Source organism: Pogona vitticeps, chromosome 3 (assembly GCF_051106095.1).
Source record: "Pogona vitticeps strain Pit_001003342236 chromosome 3, PviZW2.1, whole genome shotgun sequence".
NCBI lineage: Eukaryota > Metazoa > Chordata > Lepidosauria > Squamata > Agamidae > Pogona > Pogona vitticeps.
In genome coordinates, this window is record NC_135785.1 from 100301744 (window position 1) to 100316830 (window position 15087).

Here is a 15087-nt window from a genome sequence, read left to right on the forward strand (position 1 = left end):
ATCCCAGCCTAAGCATTGGTGCAAAAGATCTATAATAGTGGTGTTAATATGTTTCACTTATTTGTGTTGTGTTAATCTTGCTAGGGTGTTGGGATTGCTGTGGTCTGTGCATTCTACAATTCCTTTAAAGTCAAAAGTAAATTAAGGGACACATACATTATCTTAAAGCACTAAACTAAGCCTTTGAGTAGAGCAGATGAAAAAGGCAATGAATATTAGTAATTCCATTGGTAAAAATGAAATAGAATTTTAACTTCAGGATACACAATCCAGTGCCCTAGCCGGTATGGCCAGTGGCAGGAATGCTGATTAGCAGTTGCTCTTCAAGGTTTTGGACAAAGACCTTTCCCAAGCTGATCTTTGTGGTCCATTAAATTAAGAGATTGTGTTCTGTTTGGGTCATTTATCACTGAGTTTTGGACTCTTCCCTGTATTTATCACACTTTGTGAGTAGCGGTGATGGCAGTATTAAATCTCTAATTGAAAGGTCGAAATAGATTATGTGTTGTCTCAGTTTTTTCAAACATCAGTTTTAACCCAGTTGACCTTCCATCCCTCTAAGGTTTCCATCCATCTAAGCTTCTGAAAAAAAGTAATAGTTGAAGCGTAATGCAAAATATCATTTTAAATTTAAATTACTATAGAAAATTTTGTTTTATCTCAAATTCTCAAAATGTTATTAATAATCATATGAGCATGTCATTCAGATACATCTTATTCACATTTGTGTGTTGTTAAATTGCCTTGTGTCTAAAGCTACCATTTCTCAGGTATTGACATTTTAAAATTTGTATTATTGTGGCAAGGTTGCCTGATTTTTTTCCCCCTATAATTAAGTCAGTAAATGTTCTTCTGTGTTGCGTAGTTAATTCACCCAGACTGCTGAATGTGATTCCTTTGCTCCTGGACTTGTATGGAATGTATTTTCATTTGTCTTTTATATGTACACTTTTTAATGCAGAAGCTTAAGTACCATTATTGACCAGTTTATATTGTATTCATAATTATTGATTTCCCCCTAATCTATTACCATGTAACTTTCTCTCTCATAGCCTCAAGTACTACAGCCTTCCAGCCTCCTTCCCCGTTTCACAGACATCGCCCAGGGAAAACTAATAAAAATGTCACCCATCGTGGCCCGCAGTGAACATCCTAGTCAAGACCAACAGATAATGGATGGCCGTGAATATCAAAATGCTGCAGATGGCTCCGGCACCAATAACCTAAATGAACTGAGCACTTTAAATACACAATTATATGAAGGGAAGTCAGAGAAGAATGCAAATTCCACCAAGAATGTAAAAGGTGGAGAGAAATCTAAAGATCTGACCAGTAGAAAATTCAATACATTGCAGTCTCACCTCTCTTCTTCCAAATCATCTGCCCATCTGACTACGCAAGAAATGCCGACCAAATTAGTTCTGAAGAACAGTTGCTCGCGGACAAACCAGGCATCACCGCCAAAGACTTCAAGAGCTGCAAAACCCCCAAAGCAGAACGCATTAGTGCCTCCTCCGGTAAGTGTTGCAGCAGCAGCAGCAACAGTAGCAGCAACAGCTCCAGATGGCTCGTTTGTTTCAAAGGAGCCTGACATTTTGCCATCCAGTGACCCAGCACCGCTGCAGTCAGCACCCAGTCAGTCTGAGATGAATAGCAAGAGCCGGAGAACTTCTAAACTTCGTCCCCCAACAGTTTCCTTTAGGCCCAAGCAGACGACACATCCAAAAGTCATGATACCTCTTAATCATCAGAACACCTGCTCACAGACAAACCACTCAAGGCAACTAACACAAGCAAAGGAAAATATGCAGAATGAAGATATAAGTGTTCATTCTGGTGATGGTGTACCTCCTAATCGGCATTCCCGCCTCCCTAAACCAAAGACATATTGAAAGTATGACTTGCACATGCACATTTCAGTGTCCTGTATTGTGAAGCTGCATAATCTCATCCATTCTTATCTCGGTCAGGATTCTTCAGTTAAAGTATATAAGCACTGAATGCTGCATTTCTTCCTCTGGTACCTAACTAGTCTGTTCTCTCATAATTTTGTGCCATCTAGAGACATGTGTCATTCCTTCAAAATATGATTTATAAAAGTCTGTTGATATCCACTGATTGCATTGCTTGTAAGTCCCTTTAAAGATAGCTTGGCTTAATTGTAAAGTTTGCAATGACTACTGGTTGCCAGAGTGCTAGACTATTTGGATAGGTTGCTTGCTGGAATCCTATCTATATTTGTTTGGAACACTGAGTAATAATGGGTGGCTAAGGCTACACTTTTGGTTCTGACTTACTTAATTATACGGGATGAACAAAATATACAGAGCTGGCCTTTTTTTAATCTTCATCTGCAGCCATAATACTGACTCTGTATCTCAGAGGCCTATGCAAAACACACTTATTTATAACAACAGATGACCCAAAACTTTCTTAAGGATGTATATTTAATGTTTAAACAAGACTTAATTCTTTTTTTCTTTTGCCAGAAGAATCCCAAATTGCTTGTTTGCTTTTTGGATCTATATTCACTGTTCGTTCACAAGTGGCAAACAAAATTTCACAGGGTGAAATGGATCTTAGTTGTATTTAAATGTTAATCTGTTCATACTGTAGATAACCTATGGAATACATCTGTGTTCCGCAGTTATGATATTATAACTGAAAAACAGTTTGTAGGATATATGTCCAAATCTGTTTTTCATGCAGGCTGTTTTGGAATGGCAAGTGATGTGATTTTGGTAATAATGGATCCATGTTAAAGATTTTCATAGCACTTCTTTCCTTCGGGGGCATTAATGTCATTGTAACATTATTTATTGCTCTCTGTTGCTCTTGTGAGCCTCTAGAAGCCAACTTCAAATGTTTCCACAAACTTTGCTATAAATGTAGGGATTAAAAATTATTTTTCGTAATAAAATGTTGATTTTTTTAAAGGGGAACTCCCTTTTTAAGCACACATACACCTTTTTTTAAAATGTAGAACCTTAAGAATTGGCATTCAGTCTTTTGGAAATTGAGGCGGGAAGTGATTGTTAATAAGAAACACTCTGATAGATATTCTGCATCGGAATACATGTAGTCAGATATTTATGGCACTGTGAAGAATCGATCTGTATCCAAATCTTCAATATGTAATGAAATGATTGATGAAAAAAAATGCATAGCACAGAACCGAAAAAATTATTTGCATGTAAGTTTTATTTCAATACCAACTAGAGAACAGCGGTTAGGAATGCAGTTTCAAGTTTGTGATATATACCATAGGAGTCAGGTTGTGCCCTTTGTTGAATATTAGATCAAACATTGAGTTTGAAGGAAAATATATCTGGGTGGAAAAATTGAGCCAGAGCATTTGCAGCTTAGATTTTCTTAAGCCAAGTGTAGCTGCCTCCCTCAGAAGGGATGCTAAAGAAACTTAAGTTTATTTGTGATAGGTCTGACCAAGAGCATATTTTACAGTCAACTTTGCATATGTCACATAAAATGTGCAAGGGCATGCAGTGAAACATTCTTGCTTGCTCTTTTCAATGGGGGAATACTTCCCCCATGACAAATCACATTCCTGAAGTGGCATAAAAGTTCAGTTGCTTAATAATATCTATTGATGGGATAACATGAGGACTGAGTTTTTAAATGTTGTACAGTTTTCTGCTTATCTTCTTGTAAACCTTGGGATGTAGATGAGCTGCAAACAAAATTATCACTTCATGCTCTTTAAGAGAGGCTGACTAAACACATCTGGTTTTATATTTGATTTGTCCATATAGTTCAGAACACGAGGCTCGCCTACAAATGTTCCAGTATCATTTAATATTAAAAAAAACAGTTTGTCTTGATAAACATTTTTTGATTCTAGTTGGAGTAAAGATGCAAAGAGGGCTCAATCTTTGAACAACAAAAGATACAATGATCCCATATTTTCATACTGGTTCTCAGTGTTTCTACAGTATTTAATCACTTCTGAAACAATTATTCTTGGTTTATATTTCTGTCTCTTTAGATACAGGAGAAGAGAGTCTCTGTATATGAAATTTCAGAGTTGATTTTGCAAAATCCTATTATTTCATATTTGTCTTCATTGTTAATTCACTTTCAGTCCCACCTTATAGAGACTTGTCAGACAGTGAGAAAGAAAGATTGCCACTTCACAAAAATATGCTTGGATGTCAGAAGGCAAGTTAGTAAGTGTGACATGCTGCTCCTTTTTGAAGAAGCCCCCACTTGCCTAGGACAAACAGTAACACACAATTTTTAAAGCATCTTGCATCACTTTTAAAGCCTATGCTTGTTCCGATTTTTAGGCATAATTAAACAAATTGTTCAATCTTTTCTGGAATTCATATTACTAAAATCATTATTATACTTGTACTCCATAGGGCACTTAGTGAAAAGTAAGCATCAGAGACAGTCATTTTTCTATTTCTTACATCGACTTAAGTATAGTACTTGATGAAAAGAAACTTATTTTCCAAAGGTAATGTTGGCGCACCCTGATTTATTTATTTTTTTAATGTCAGACTGGCAATTAGGCAAAGCTGAGGATAGCAGATTGGCAATTAGTAAGACTGAGATGGGTGGCCTAAATGATGTATGTGTGCTGTCTCAAACATATAAATTTAGGGTCTGGGAGGAAATTGGCTATCATCACATAACTTGAGCAAGTTGTCAGGGATAACTGCCTCTGTACCTCAGACAACTTGACAGCACAAGCTAACACCTGAAGTGATGGCGTTGACCAGTGCCGATTGGTTAATCTTTTTAGGCATGCCAACTTTCCCTGAGAACAACTATCAAAGAAAGTTCCAATGTATGTTTAGAAAGTACAGAGCTCGAGACGAAGCTTTTGTTTTAACTAATGAGAGGTTTGACAGAAGGTTCACTGCTGTTTGTAGAAAGTGCTTTGTGCAATGCCAGGCTTTCAATGAGACTCCAATAGATGGAAGTACAAGTTTCAAGTAATAAGAACAGAATTATTTTAAATGGCTGTAGTAAATAGTTGGGAATTTGATAATACTGTATTTTGGTTTTTTAAAAAACATTTTATCCTTTTGGATTCTTCTACATTATGCAATAATTCTTAAAGTATTTAACTGGTCCTCGAACATCTATAATGAAGATACTGATCTTTTAACGATAGATGCTAAAGTGGAACAAAACTAATGTGCACTTTACACGATGAGCTCCAGTGTTTGGAGTAGTGCCTAAATTTAATCTACATGCCTATGGCTGATTTAGTAAAACAGTGTTCACTGTGTATTGACGTTAGGATTTGGTGGTGGATGTTTTTAAACCAATGGAAGCTAACCACAGATGATGTAGTTAATGAAATGTTTCTAGCCTCTTCTTGTCCCTGTCCACAGCAATTCACTGTCTCCAGATATTGTTTACAGTCATCTCAGTGCCGTGACTACAAAACTTGGTCCCTCAAATGTTTGTCCCACTAAGCATCTGCTTATATAATGTCCACAGTCCACATAAATTGTTGAAAATTTAGGAGCAATTTGTGCTGAATCAGAAACCTGTAAAAGCCCACTTCCCAGTACTGAGGAGAAAATACTCTATATTTTGCAAAGCTTTGTCCTTCAAGTTCCTATATTTATATTTGTTAACAACTCTGTGTGCAATATTAACCTCCTCCCTCTCCCATAATAGTTGAGTGAATCATTTGTGTAATCATCAGATCCTTCAAGTGGTTCCCAGACAAACATGTGGTATGTACTCAAAATCCAGATGTGATGAAGCTCAAGTAGACTGCACGTGAATACTTGGTCTCAGATACTATTTTTTTCAAATGGCAAATTAGGGTTAACCTAAATGGCATTTGTGTTTTGTTTTGTCCTTTGCATGTTACCCCATGCCAGTTCATGAAATCTTTCATATACAGGTAGATGAGCATGCCTTAGGATGAAATATAATTATTTGCTTAGCTGCTATTTTGGGGGGAAACACATTCTCATACCATTTAAAATGGTTATTGGTTTTGGAACGAGGTTTCCATTTTTGTCTGTCTTTCATCTTGTTGCAGTGGTTCTCTGAACAGTGGACAGAGTCCAGGCAAAGGTTAGCACTTTTGAGGCCACTGATTTTAAAGAGAGAATTTAGCTTCTCCCTGGCTGCCCTTTATTGAAAATTAATGGGACTTAAATGTTTAGCACTGGTGGATCAATTCCTGTTGAAACATGATCATGGTTGTTGATGCTGGATCTAGGCTCTTCTGCAACCATGGTCTACAAAAATTCAAAAATCTGTTAATCATTGCTGTGGTACAGCTGCTCACTGCCTACATAAATGTCAGAAGCACCACAATAAATTACTATTAAGTACAGTGTTAGTATTTGTCTTAAATCCAGTACTAGCTACAAAAGTACCCTTATTACATAGTATTTCTTTTTTTAAAAGATCTAAATACTGTATATTGGAACCTGCTTGTAAAGATTATCTAAAACTTGTATGTAAAGATACTTTCTTCAGTGTTGCTTTAGTGAATAAAATTAATAATTCTGAGCGTCTTTTGTGTTTTAACTGTCATTGTCTGCATGTGTGTATTTTGGGTAAAGATGTAGGACATTTCTATTGTGGATCTTAATTTTAATATAATTTTGCTGCCAACTATTGTTAGAGAAAATCTGAGCTGTCGATTCTGCTTTCAGTTTGGTAAAGCATCAGATCAGAAATTTTTAATCAGAGTATAATTTCAGGTGGACAGTATAATAATAGAAAAAGTGGATTAGTAATGTCTTGAGATAACATCCCCCTTCCTCTCACACCTATCTCCATGTCTGTTATCAAAACTCCAGCTAGCTATTGAAACAGTTCCATTTCTTAATCCTGTTCTGCCCCCACCTCCCCATAGCCTTTGTCCCTGACTAATCACAGGCTTGCGTAAGATGCAATGATTATTGTGGGCAAGAGTGCCTGAAAGTTGTCATGAGCTTAATTTAATTTGCAGGTCTTGTGTTTCCTTGAAATATTTTGGCTTGATTTAAAGTTTATTACAAATATTTGACTTTGATTTAGTGATTATATTAAATCATTTTTATCATCCTGAGTCCAAGGTATTGTACATTGCAATTACTTTCCATATTAATGCAGGAGCTATTGCACAAGTTAGTTTCAGTTTGAACATACTTTAAAAAAAGAAGCTAAATGTAAAGAGCAGCCAATCCAATTTCCAGCAGCAATTGTAATTTAATAACTGCTATTTATATTGCAATAGCTTCCCTAAAAGATGTTTTAATATTGGCAAAGGGTCCACACTTGAGGTACCCCTCCCAGAGTGCTGATTCTTCTTTGCAACAGTTTGCAACGGTTATTATTATGCTAGTTTAACGTTCCTCTTAATATCCATTTTTAATATGAGTGTGGTGTTGCTGTTCTCTTGTGAGGGACAACCCTAAATGTTTTTGCAGAAGTCCCATAATCACCAATGGCTCACTAGAACATCTGGAAGTCCACAGCTGTCCGCTATTATCAGGTACATGTCATCAAGGCCATGAGAGCTGTGTCAAGTCAATAAACTAGCTGCTAGTGTAAATCCTACATTATTCAATATTTTCTGACATACGTATTATTTAACTGCTTGAAGTCTCCAAACTGTCATACATTGTATGAATTTAAATCCAAAATTGGGCAATAAATTTATTAAGACCAAATGAAAGGCCCCAACGTGTGTATATAAAAGAGTGTGCAACTTGAGTTGGCCCTCTTACATACTTCTGCTTACCTTTTTTTTTTTTTTTTTGCTTCTTTCCTCAGGGATCAGCTTGGTTACCTTTACTTGTATATGTTAAAGAATCAGTTCCCTAGGTCAGGGGTTGTCAACCCCTGGTCCATGGCCCAGTGCCGGTCTGTGGGCTTGCTGGAACTGGGCTGCAGATATGGATCTCCCCCCCCAGCACACATGCATGGTGGGCATGTCACGCTCGCACAGAGGGTGTGTCACCCTGTGGTGGGCGTGTCGCACTCATGCGGTGGGCGTGTTGCGCCTGCATGCTAGCGCAACATGCCCACCACATGGGAGTGCCCCAACCCCTGTGCATGGAGCTCGCTCCCCCCCAATTGATCTGTGGCCGCAAAATGTTTGGGGACCACTGCCCTGTGTAACAAAAATATTGATGATGGTTACCAAAATCTGAAGTTTCATGAAGAGCTGGCACTTCCTTGCTAAACCTTCTGAGAGGCTGATTTCATGGGCTATTTAGCCCACTGTTTGGAGTGCTGTAGGCATGGTCTGTTGTGCTCTTACATCTTTGCTAGAGGGCACCAACCCCCCCCCCCAAAGAGGGGGAAAGGTGCCTACACCTTTCTGGCCTCTGTCAAGAGGCTTTTATTTTTTTAGTGCAGTTAGGATTACTCTGGTTTGGATCAGTTCGAGGGCGTGATTGCTGGAATTAATCAAAAACAAGCCCTCTTCTTTCAGTTTGTCAATATTGTGACATGGATAAAAGAGCAAGCAAATTAATCACTTCCCCTGCTTAGCAAATTCTAGATTATCACTGATGCACTACAGCATCCATAAAACAATTTAAAATAGTTTATTTGACTTGCCTTAAAGGATCAGTTAAGAAACCGCCCATAGTTGTGTGGTTTCTGTGACTTTGGCTGCAGGCAGTTTTTTGACCGGCCCTTTAGACACGGGGTCATGAAGTGTTTTCTGTGGGGGTCGCCATGGTTATTTTTAGTTGCAATTTTTTTTATATTCATTATATTAAATATGGTATATACAGTGCTGTTTTATTTTAATCCTCTTGGCTCACAGATGGATGATTTTAATTTGAACCAGAATTGCAGGCAACCTAGAGTCTTTAGTTATTTCTTGTACCCCTTCGGGCAAATTTTCCTTTTATTCATGCACATCACTCCTGCTGCCTCCAAAAGAGCCATTCTTGCTTGTTTTTCTGTTCTTTCACACCCACTTTTGGAAGACTGAAATCGGCCCTTCAGATCAGAGCATTAGCCTGACTCAAAGAGGCCTGGATGAGACAAGCACACTGTGCACGTTGAGAATGCTGACACCCAGGATGGCAGCTGGATTGAAAAGTTGCAGTGGTGCCTTTCACTTTACTTGTGTCTCTAGCTATTTTGGGTGTGGCAATGGCACCACAGTGAAGGGAGAGGGGGGACCTGGACAGGGAGATGCCTCCGCACTCTGCCTGAGTCATGGCGGAGGAAGGCAAGGGGGGCAAAAAGGTGAGGGAGGAGAACCAGGGTGGGCTTGGGGCATGGACCGGGGCCTGTGTGGAGATGTTTATTTGGATTTGAGGGAGATGACCTCTTAACTGCAAGGGCTTTTTGTGGGGGAGGAGACATGAAGGGGAGTTGTTTCCACATCCTAAAAAGTAAATTGAACTCAAAGTGCAATAACATTTTTCCCTTCTCACCTATCTGGTAGACGCAGATTTATAGGTCCCCAAAATTATGTATTGTTACAGTAATATTGATATAAAAGGGGAGAATTATATTCTGAAATCTATTTTAATGTGTTTTCAATACTCAGTTATATGCAAATGTGGCAAGGTGCAGTCATAGATTACTTGGCTATTTATAAAAGAGGCTCACCTTGGGGAAAAAAAGGTTGGGAAACACTGCTTTAAGACAAGGCAGATTTTTTTCTGATTTTTTAAAATAACCGATGCAACACATCAGCAATAGCTTATGTACAGTCAAATTTTGTTTTTCACTTCCGCTGCCCTCGACTGAGCAAGGGGAGTGATTAATTTGCCAATATCCTGAAGGTGGCTCACTAAGCTACTTCATGATATTGGCAGGAACGATTTCCACATTGTGCTGCTTCTGTATGGAGCCTTCTCGGTGATCTATCTAGAGATACTAGTTCAAGGCCAACTGTATACTAGCTTGCTTTCTGCTGCTAGTGTACCCGTATCCTGAGTGCTTCTCCATAGAATGGTTCTAAGCTTTTCATAGGAAAGGGAGGAAAAACGGTTTTCATATAAAGTGAGTGTTGGGAGCAGAGGGTGGTATCTGCTCCCTACTCTACTGCTTTATGTTCTGCTTTTTAGTTCTGTATATGTAAGTCGTTCTGCAAGAGTTGTTTACTGCTTTAACTTCTGGTTTCTAGATACCAGTGGGTGCAAAAAACCAAAAATGTAAGTTAGGATGGAATGGACCAGATTTTGTTTGAGTCACAGTAAACACAAGTGTAAAACAACAACAAAGATTATGTTGGTAGCAGTTGAAGATTGTTCAACACTGACTCAGATTGTTGAACACTGACTCAGATTTTCAGCAGTTAACTAATATCTTGGAATATGGATAAGAACACTGGCAAATGCAGACCCAAGGCAGAAAATAGACAAATGAATCTTGGTTTTTTGTAATTGAGAATTCCAAGTGATAACATATAAGTGGTTTGGGAAGTAGCAAGCTATCTCTTACAAATCTTACCTTTGATGGATGGAATTAAAACAAATGATGCATGTTTCAGAAGACTGCATATTTGGCATAGATCCAAAACCGGGTAGTAAATTTTTTGCCCACTTGAGGGAGGGGGAAGATGGATTTTGTTCTAACTAAATCAGTTCATACAATGCCAGATGGCTTGCTTCAAATCACAGTATATAGCAGTCATTCATCAGCATTTAAAACCTTTTCATTTCCAAATGTGAGGCCTTCGTGTGATTTAGCATTATATCAGTGCTGTCCTGAGCAGTGTAAAAACATTAGAAGGTTGGGATATCAAGTTTTAAAGACAAGTAAATTCATAAACATTCTGTCCTGGGAACAAGATTAATGAATAATGACTTCCTTGACCAGGTGCACTACATTGTTCATTCAGTAATCATGAACAGCCGGAATAGGTTTGTTTGATTGAAATCCATTTAAAGGAGGAGGAGGAGGGAGTGCACTATTTTTTTTAGATGTGTCTCAAGCCAAGAGGCACCTTCTTTTCTCCTAATCAAAGGTGGGGAGGGGAAGTAAGGCAGAAGAAAATGGTGTCTTACTGGGGGGGGGAACCATACCTTGCCCCTTTTAGAAGTATGCAATTCCTTGTCACTATAACAAGGTGGGCAAGATTCAGAGTGGTATGATCTATGCTGAAAGACTGTAGAAAGACAGAACTAGGATCTCTAGATCTATCACCCAGATCCTGGTGCAAAACACATACACTTAGATTTTTTAAAATTAACTTGTTGTCATTACATGCCATCAAATTACTTTGGATTTGTGGTACTGCTATGAATTGGCATCCTCAAAAAGGTCCTGTTGTTAACAGCCTTGTTGTCTTGCAAACTCAAGGCTATGGCATCCTTTATTGAGTCAAAAGCATTACTTATTTGGTCTTCATCTTTTCCTGTTGCCTCCAGCTTTTGCAGCATGATTGTATTTGCAGGAAGTCTTGTCTTCTCACAACGTGGCTAAAGTCAGACATGTTTGATTTAGTCATTTTTTGCTTATAAAGAAAAGAGAATGCCAGAACTCTTCAGAGCTTACTGTCCTTTGGTTATCTTGGTTATCTCAAGCTTTCTTCATTTCAGTAACACAACTCAGACTGCAATAAAATTGGAATTCAGAAACACTTGTCAATTTCTTGAAAAGTCACCCAGAGATCTACTAATAGACCCAGATTTATCTTCTGCCAATTGTGGGAAATTTAAATTTGCTAACCGTTAGTAGCGAAGAGGCTTCCGCCCCAATGGTTAGTAAAAGGGAGGCTCAGCCTCCCGAGGGTCCCCCGCCGCCGCAATCGCCGCCTTCAGAGGCCTCGAGGCCCCCTGGAAGGTCTCCAATGGTGGCGATCTCAGCGGCAGGGGACCCCCGGGAGGTCTCTGATGGCAGCGAACGCAGTGGTGGAGGACCCCCGGGAGGCTTCGGACCGGTAAGGTGCTGCTTTTTCTTTTTTAAAAATTTGTTCTGGGTGGATTTTAGAGGGTAGGTTTGGGCTGGGGGGTTATGTTTCTGTGGATTTTTTTTCCAGTCCCAGCATGGGCTTTTTCCAATGTTTATTTTTTGGATTGATTGATTGATTGATTGATTGATTGATTGATTGATTTATTTATTTATTTATTTATTTATTTATTTATTTATTTATTTATTTATTTATTTATTTATTTATTTGGAGTCCCAGCGTGGGACTTGCTCTGTTTATTTTCACTTTTTTTTGTATTTTTTTTCTTCGGCCGGAATGGATTAATCGGTTTTCAATGCATTCCTATGGGAAATGGAGCTTCTACTACGAACGTTTCAACTAACGAACATCTTCTGGAACAGATTAAGTTCGTAAGTAGAGGTTCCACTGTAACGCACATGAAACCATCAATTCAGATGAAAATCTGGACAATTAATAAACAAAGTATTTATAATCTAGTGTCAAACACCTTTCCATCCCTGTTATGGCAATTATTCAGCATCTCCCTTATAGGGTGTATGTGCTACACACCTCGATTTTGGTTTTGACAATGATTGGGTTAAAAATCATATTGGTCTGTGTATTTCATTATTTCAAGTTTTTTTTTAAATTATAATTTTATTATATAACTGATGGAGTCACGAAATGAGATGGCTGATGGGCTTTGTGATCACAAATAATTAGGATAGCAAATAGTCTCTTAGAGATAGAAGTTAAAGAAGTCAACCAGACACAGGGATGTCTGCCAGCAGGGCTCCTGATGGGCGACTAGTAGAAGAGGCAGAATAAGACTGAAGGAATTCTGCCCTGCCCCCAGGAGGACTGTGCTTTTATTAACCTTACAAGCTCACAGATAGTTGACAGAGTTCAGATAGGACAATGGTTACATAATGCCATTATGATTGGCCTAAGGAAGGGCAATTAAGCAAGCTCTCGATCACTTATGAGAAAGAAGAAGAATGGGTAGTCATGCCCCTCAGTAGCAGCTGCATCATGCTAGGAGAGTTTGCCCTCACTACAACAATGTGGCTTAGCAACTTTGGGAATGGCACCCCCACATATAACAAACAAACAGACAACAATCAAAGGAATACAAGTTCCGGGGGGGGGGGAGGAAGGAAGGAAAAATACACCATACAAAACATGCACATAGGGAAATGTTTACTGTAGTACAAAATCTAGTATAATCTTGACTCCATAACTGTGTTACGATACTAAAATCTATAACATATGTTATATTCTCTACTCATATTTTTTTAAGAAACAAACATTCTTTCACGTGTTGAACCAATGCAGAATCTCCTCAATTTTACATCTTGCAGATACATGTTTTCGCTCAGTGAAAATTCGTTGCAGTTTGGTTTATATGGAAAACAGGGCCGGGGCAGAGGAATACCTTTAGCTCAAGCATGGAATAGAAGGAGAAATTGCCCTATGAGTAGTTCCCAACCCTGAGTTGCCAGATATTCTTTGACTAGAACCCCCAGAAATCCTGTCCAGAACTGCCATTGGTGAAGGCTTCTGTGAGTTTTAGTCTTAAGAATATATGGGGACCCAAGATTGGGACCCACTGCCTCAGATGTACCAAGACACATCTTTTCCCACTAGATCAAGAAGTCCCTATTTTATGGATCTAAAAGCTGAGGTTAAAATAAACATCTCCAAATGGGAGGGTAGTTCTACACGGATTCTAATAATTTGGATTGGATAGTATATAAGTACAACCAAAATGATGTGCAGACTCTATTGGATACCTGCTCATTTCTAGGGATAAAGAATGACCCCAAGAGGATGGGGCAGAACAGCTAAGCAGCAACTAAGACTAAATCATGAAAAAGAGAGGACAGTGCTCTACTTTCACTTCCATGCAGCAGAGAGCGCTGTGATGCAGCTAATAGAAGCTCGTGAATGCTGAAAATTCCAAGGAAACTCCTGTGTGAAAAATACCTTCCTAACTCAACACCTGGGTCCTTGACAAATGGAATTGTTGCATGCGGCTCTTCACACCTGTGCCGTTCACAATGAAGGGTGGGGTGCAAAGTAAACAAACTCACTCCCACGTCTCCCGTTTTGATTGAATGAGTGGCAGCAAGTTAACTCTGTTTTTCTCATCTGAGAGGAGCTGTCCCCGTTCTGGATGAGAAGGAGGAAGAGAGTAGAAAGAGACTAATAATCTGACAATATATGTGTGTGTAATTAGAAGCAGTTTTTTTTTTGTTTTTTGTTTTTAAAAACACAACTATTCATAAACTTCTGCTTCTGGCTGATTGTAATCTATAGTTAACAGAAAGAAAAGAACTGTGAAAGGCACTTTGTCCCTTGCATGAGGGAAGAATTTGATCTTAATTTTAAACAATTGGATTTTTAAAACTGTGAAAATTAATTCCTAGACATTGAGAAAAGAACTTTACCATTAACATTGAAATCTGAAAAAAAAACTTAAATCCATTAAATTAGTCCTAGTAACACATTAAAGCATTTGTGAGTGTGCCCTGTGCAGAAAGCATATGTCAAGCCATCATTTCCTTTTCCAAAAAGTAAGGTATACTTCCTTTCCAAATTTGCATTTATAGTCCTCCACAAACATTTGACTATAATACACAGAAAGAAGGCTTAGCTACGAGAGCTAAGAACCTATGGTTTTGGGACTCAAAGGCTATAACCTACAGGAACCCCAAATTTGGAGACTAACACCTTATAATGAGACAAACATGCACACACAGTCACACTAACACAACACTGGAGGACGTTTTGACTGACAGTGTACTTCAGGCCAGAATCTCATTTATAGCCTGGTTTTGCCATTATCTTGGGCACCTATCGAAATTATGGTCACAAATTCATTTTCTATCAGATCAGTTCCAACAAGTGGAAAAAAGAATACTGCCTTCAGCTTTCAAGTTGTAGTTGTGGTTTTTTTAAAAAGACCAATACACAGCCTTGCAGCCTCTGTGCAAAATGACTTCAGATTGATTGTGTGAATTCACACTAGACATGGAGATGAATAAAAACAAATCACAATATTCATCAGAAATTGCTGATTTCTGTAATATTCATCACTTCATATTTGTCAATTCCAGAGGCCCTGATAAATACAAAGTGACAAATATTTACCCTTTTTATTAATCCCTTCATTGGGGCCTGAGCTCAAAGAGCAAGCTAGGGTGCCAAAATGGCCATTCCAGCAGCCTTGTTTGCTCTGTCTGCTTGTGGGCCTG

At 38.6% G+C, this 15087-nt stretch overlaps 1 protein-coding gene across 7 annotated transcripts in view; it reads left to right on the forward strand.

The window, feature by feature from the left end:
- Nucleotides 1–6507, forward strand: part of CCSER2 (coiled-coil serine rich protein 2) — a 75859-nt gene extending 69352 nt beyond the window's left edge. For 4 of the 7 annotated variants that reach the window (XM_020802249.3, XM_020802246.3, XM_078390956.1 and 1 more), the window contains one exon: nucleotides 1053–6507. In XM_020802249.3, the coding sequence (XP_020657908.3) occupies nucleotides 1053–1147 (95 nt within the window). In that variant the 3' untranslated portion in view covers nucleotides 1148–6507. The remainder of the gene's footprint in view (nucleotides 1–1052) is intronic. The other 3 variants (XM_020802247.3, XM_078390957.1, XM_072995123.2) reach the window with 2 other exon arrangements.
- The last annotated feature ends 8580 nt before the right edge of the window (nucleotides 6508–15087 follow it).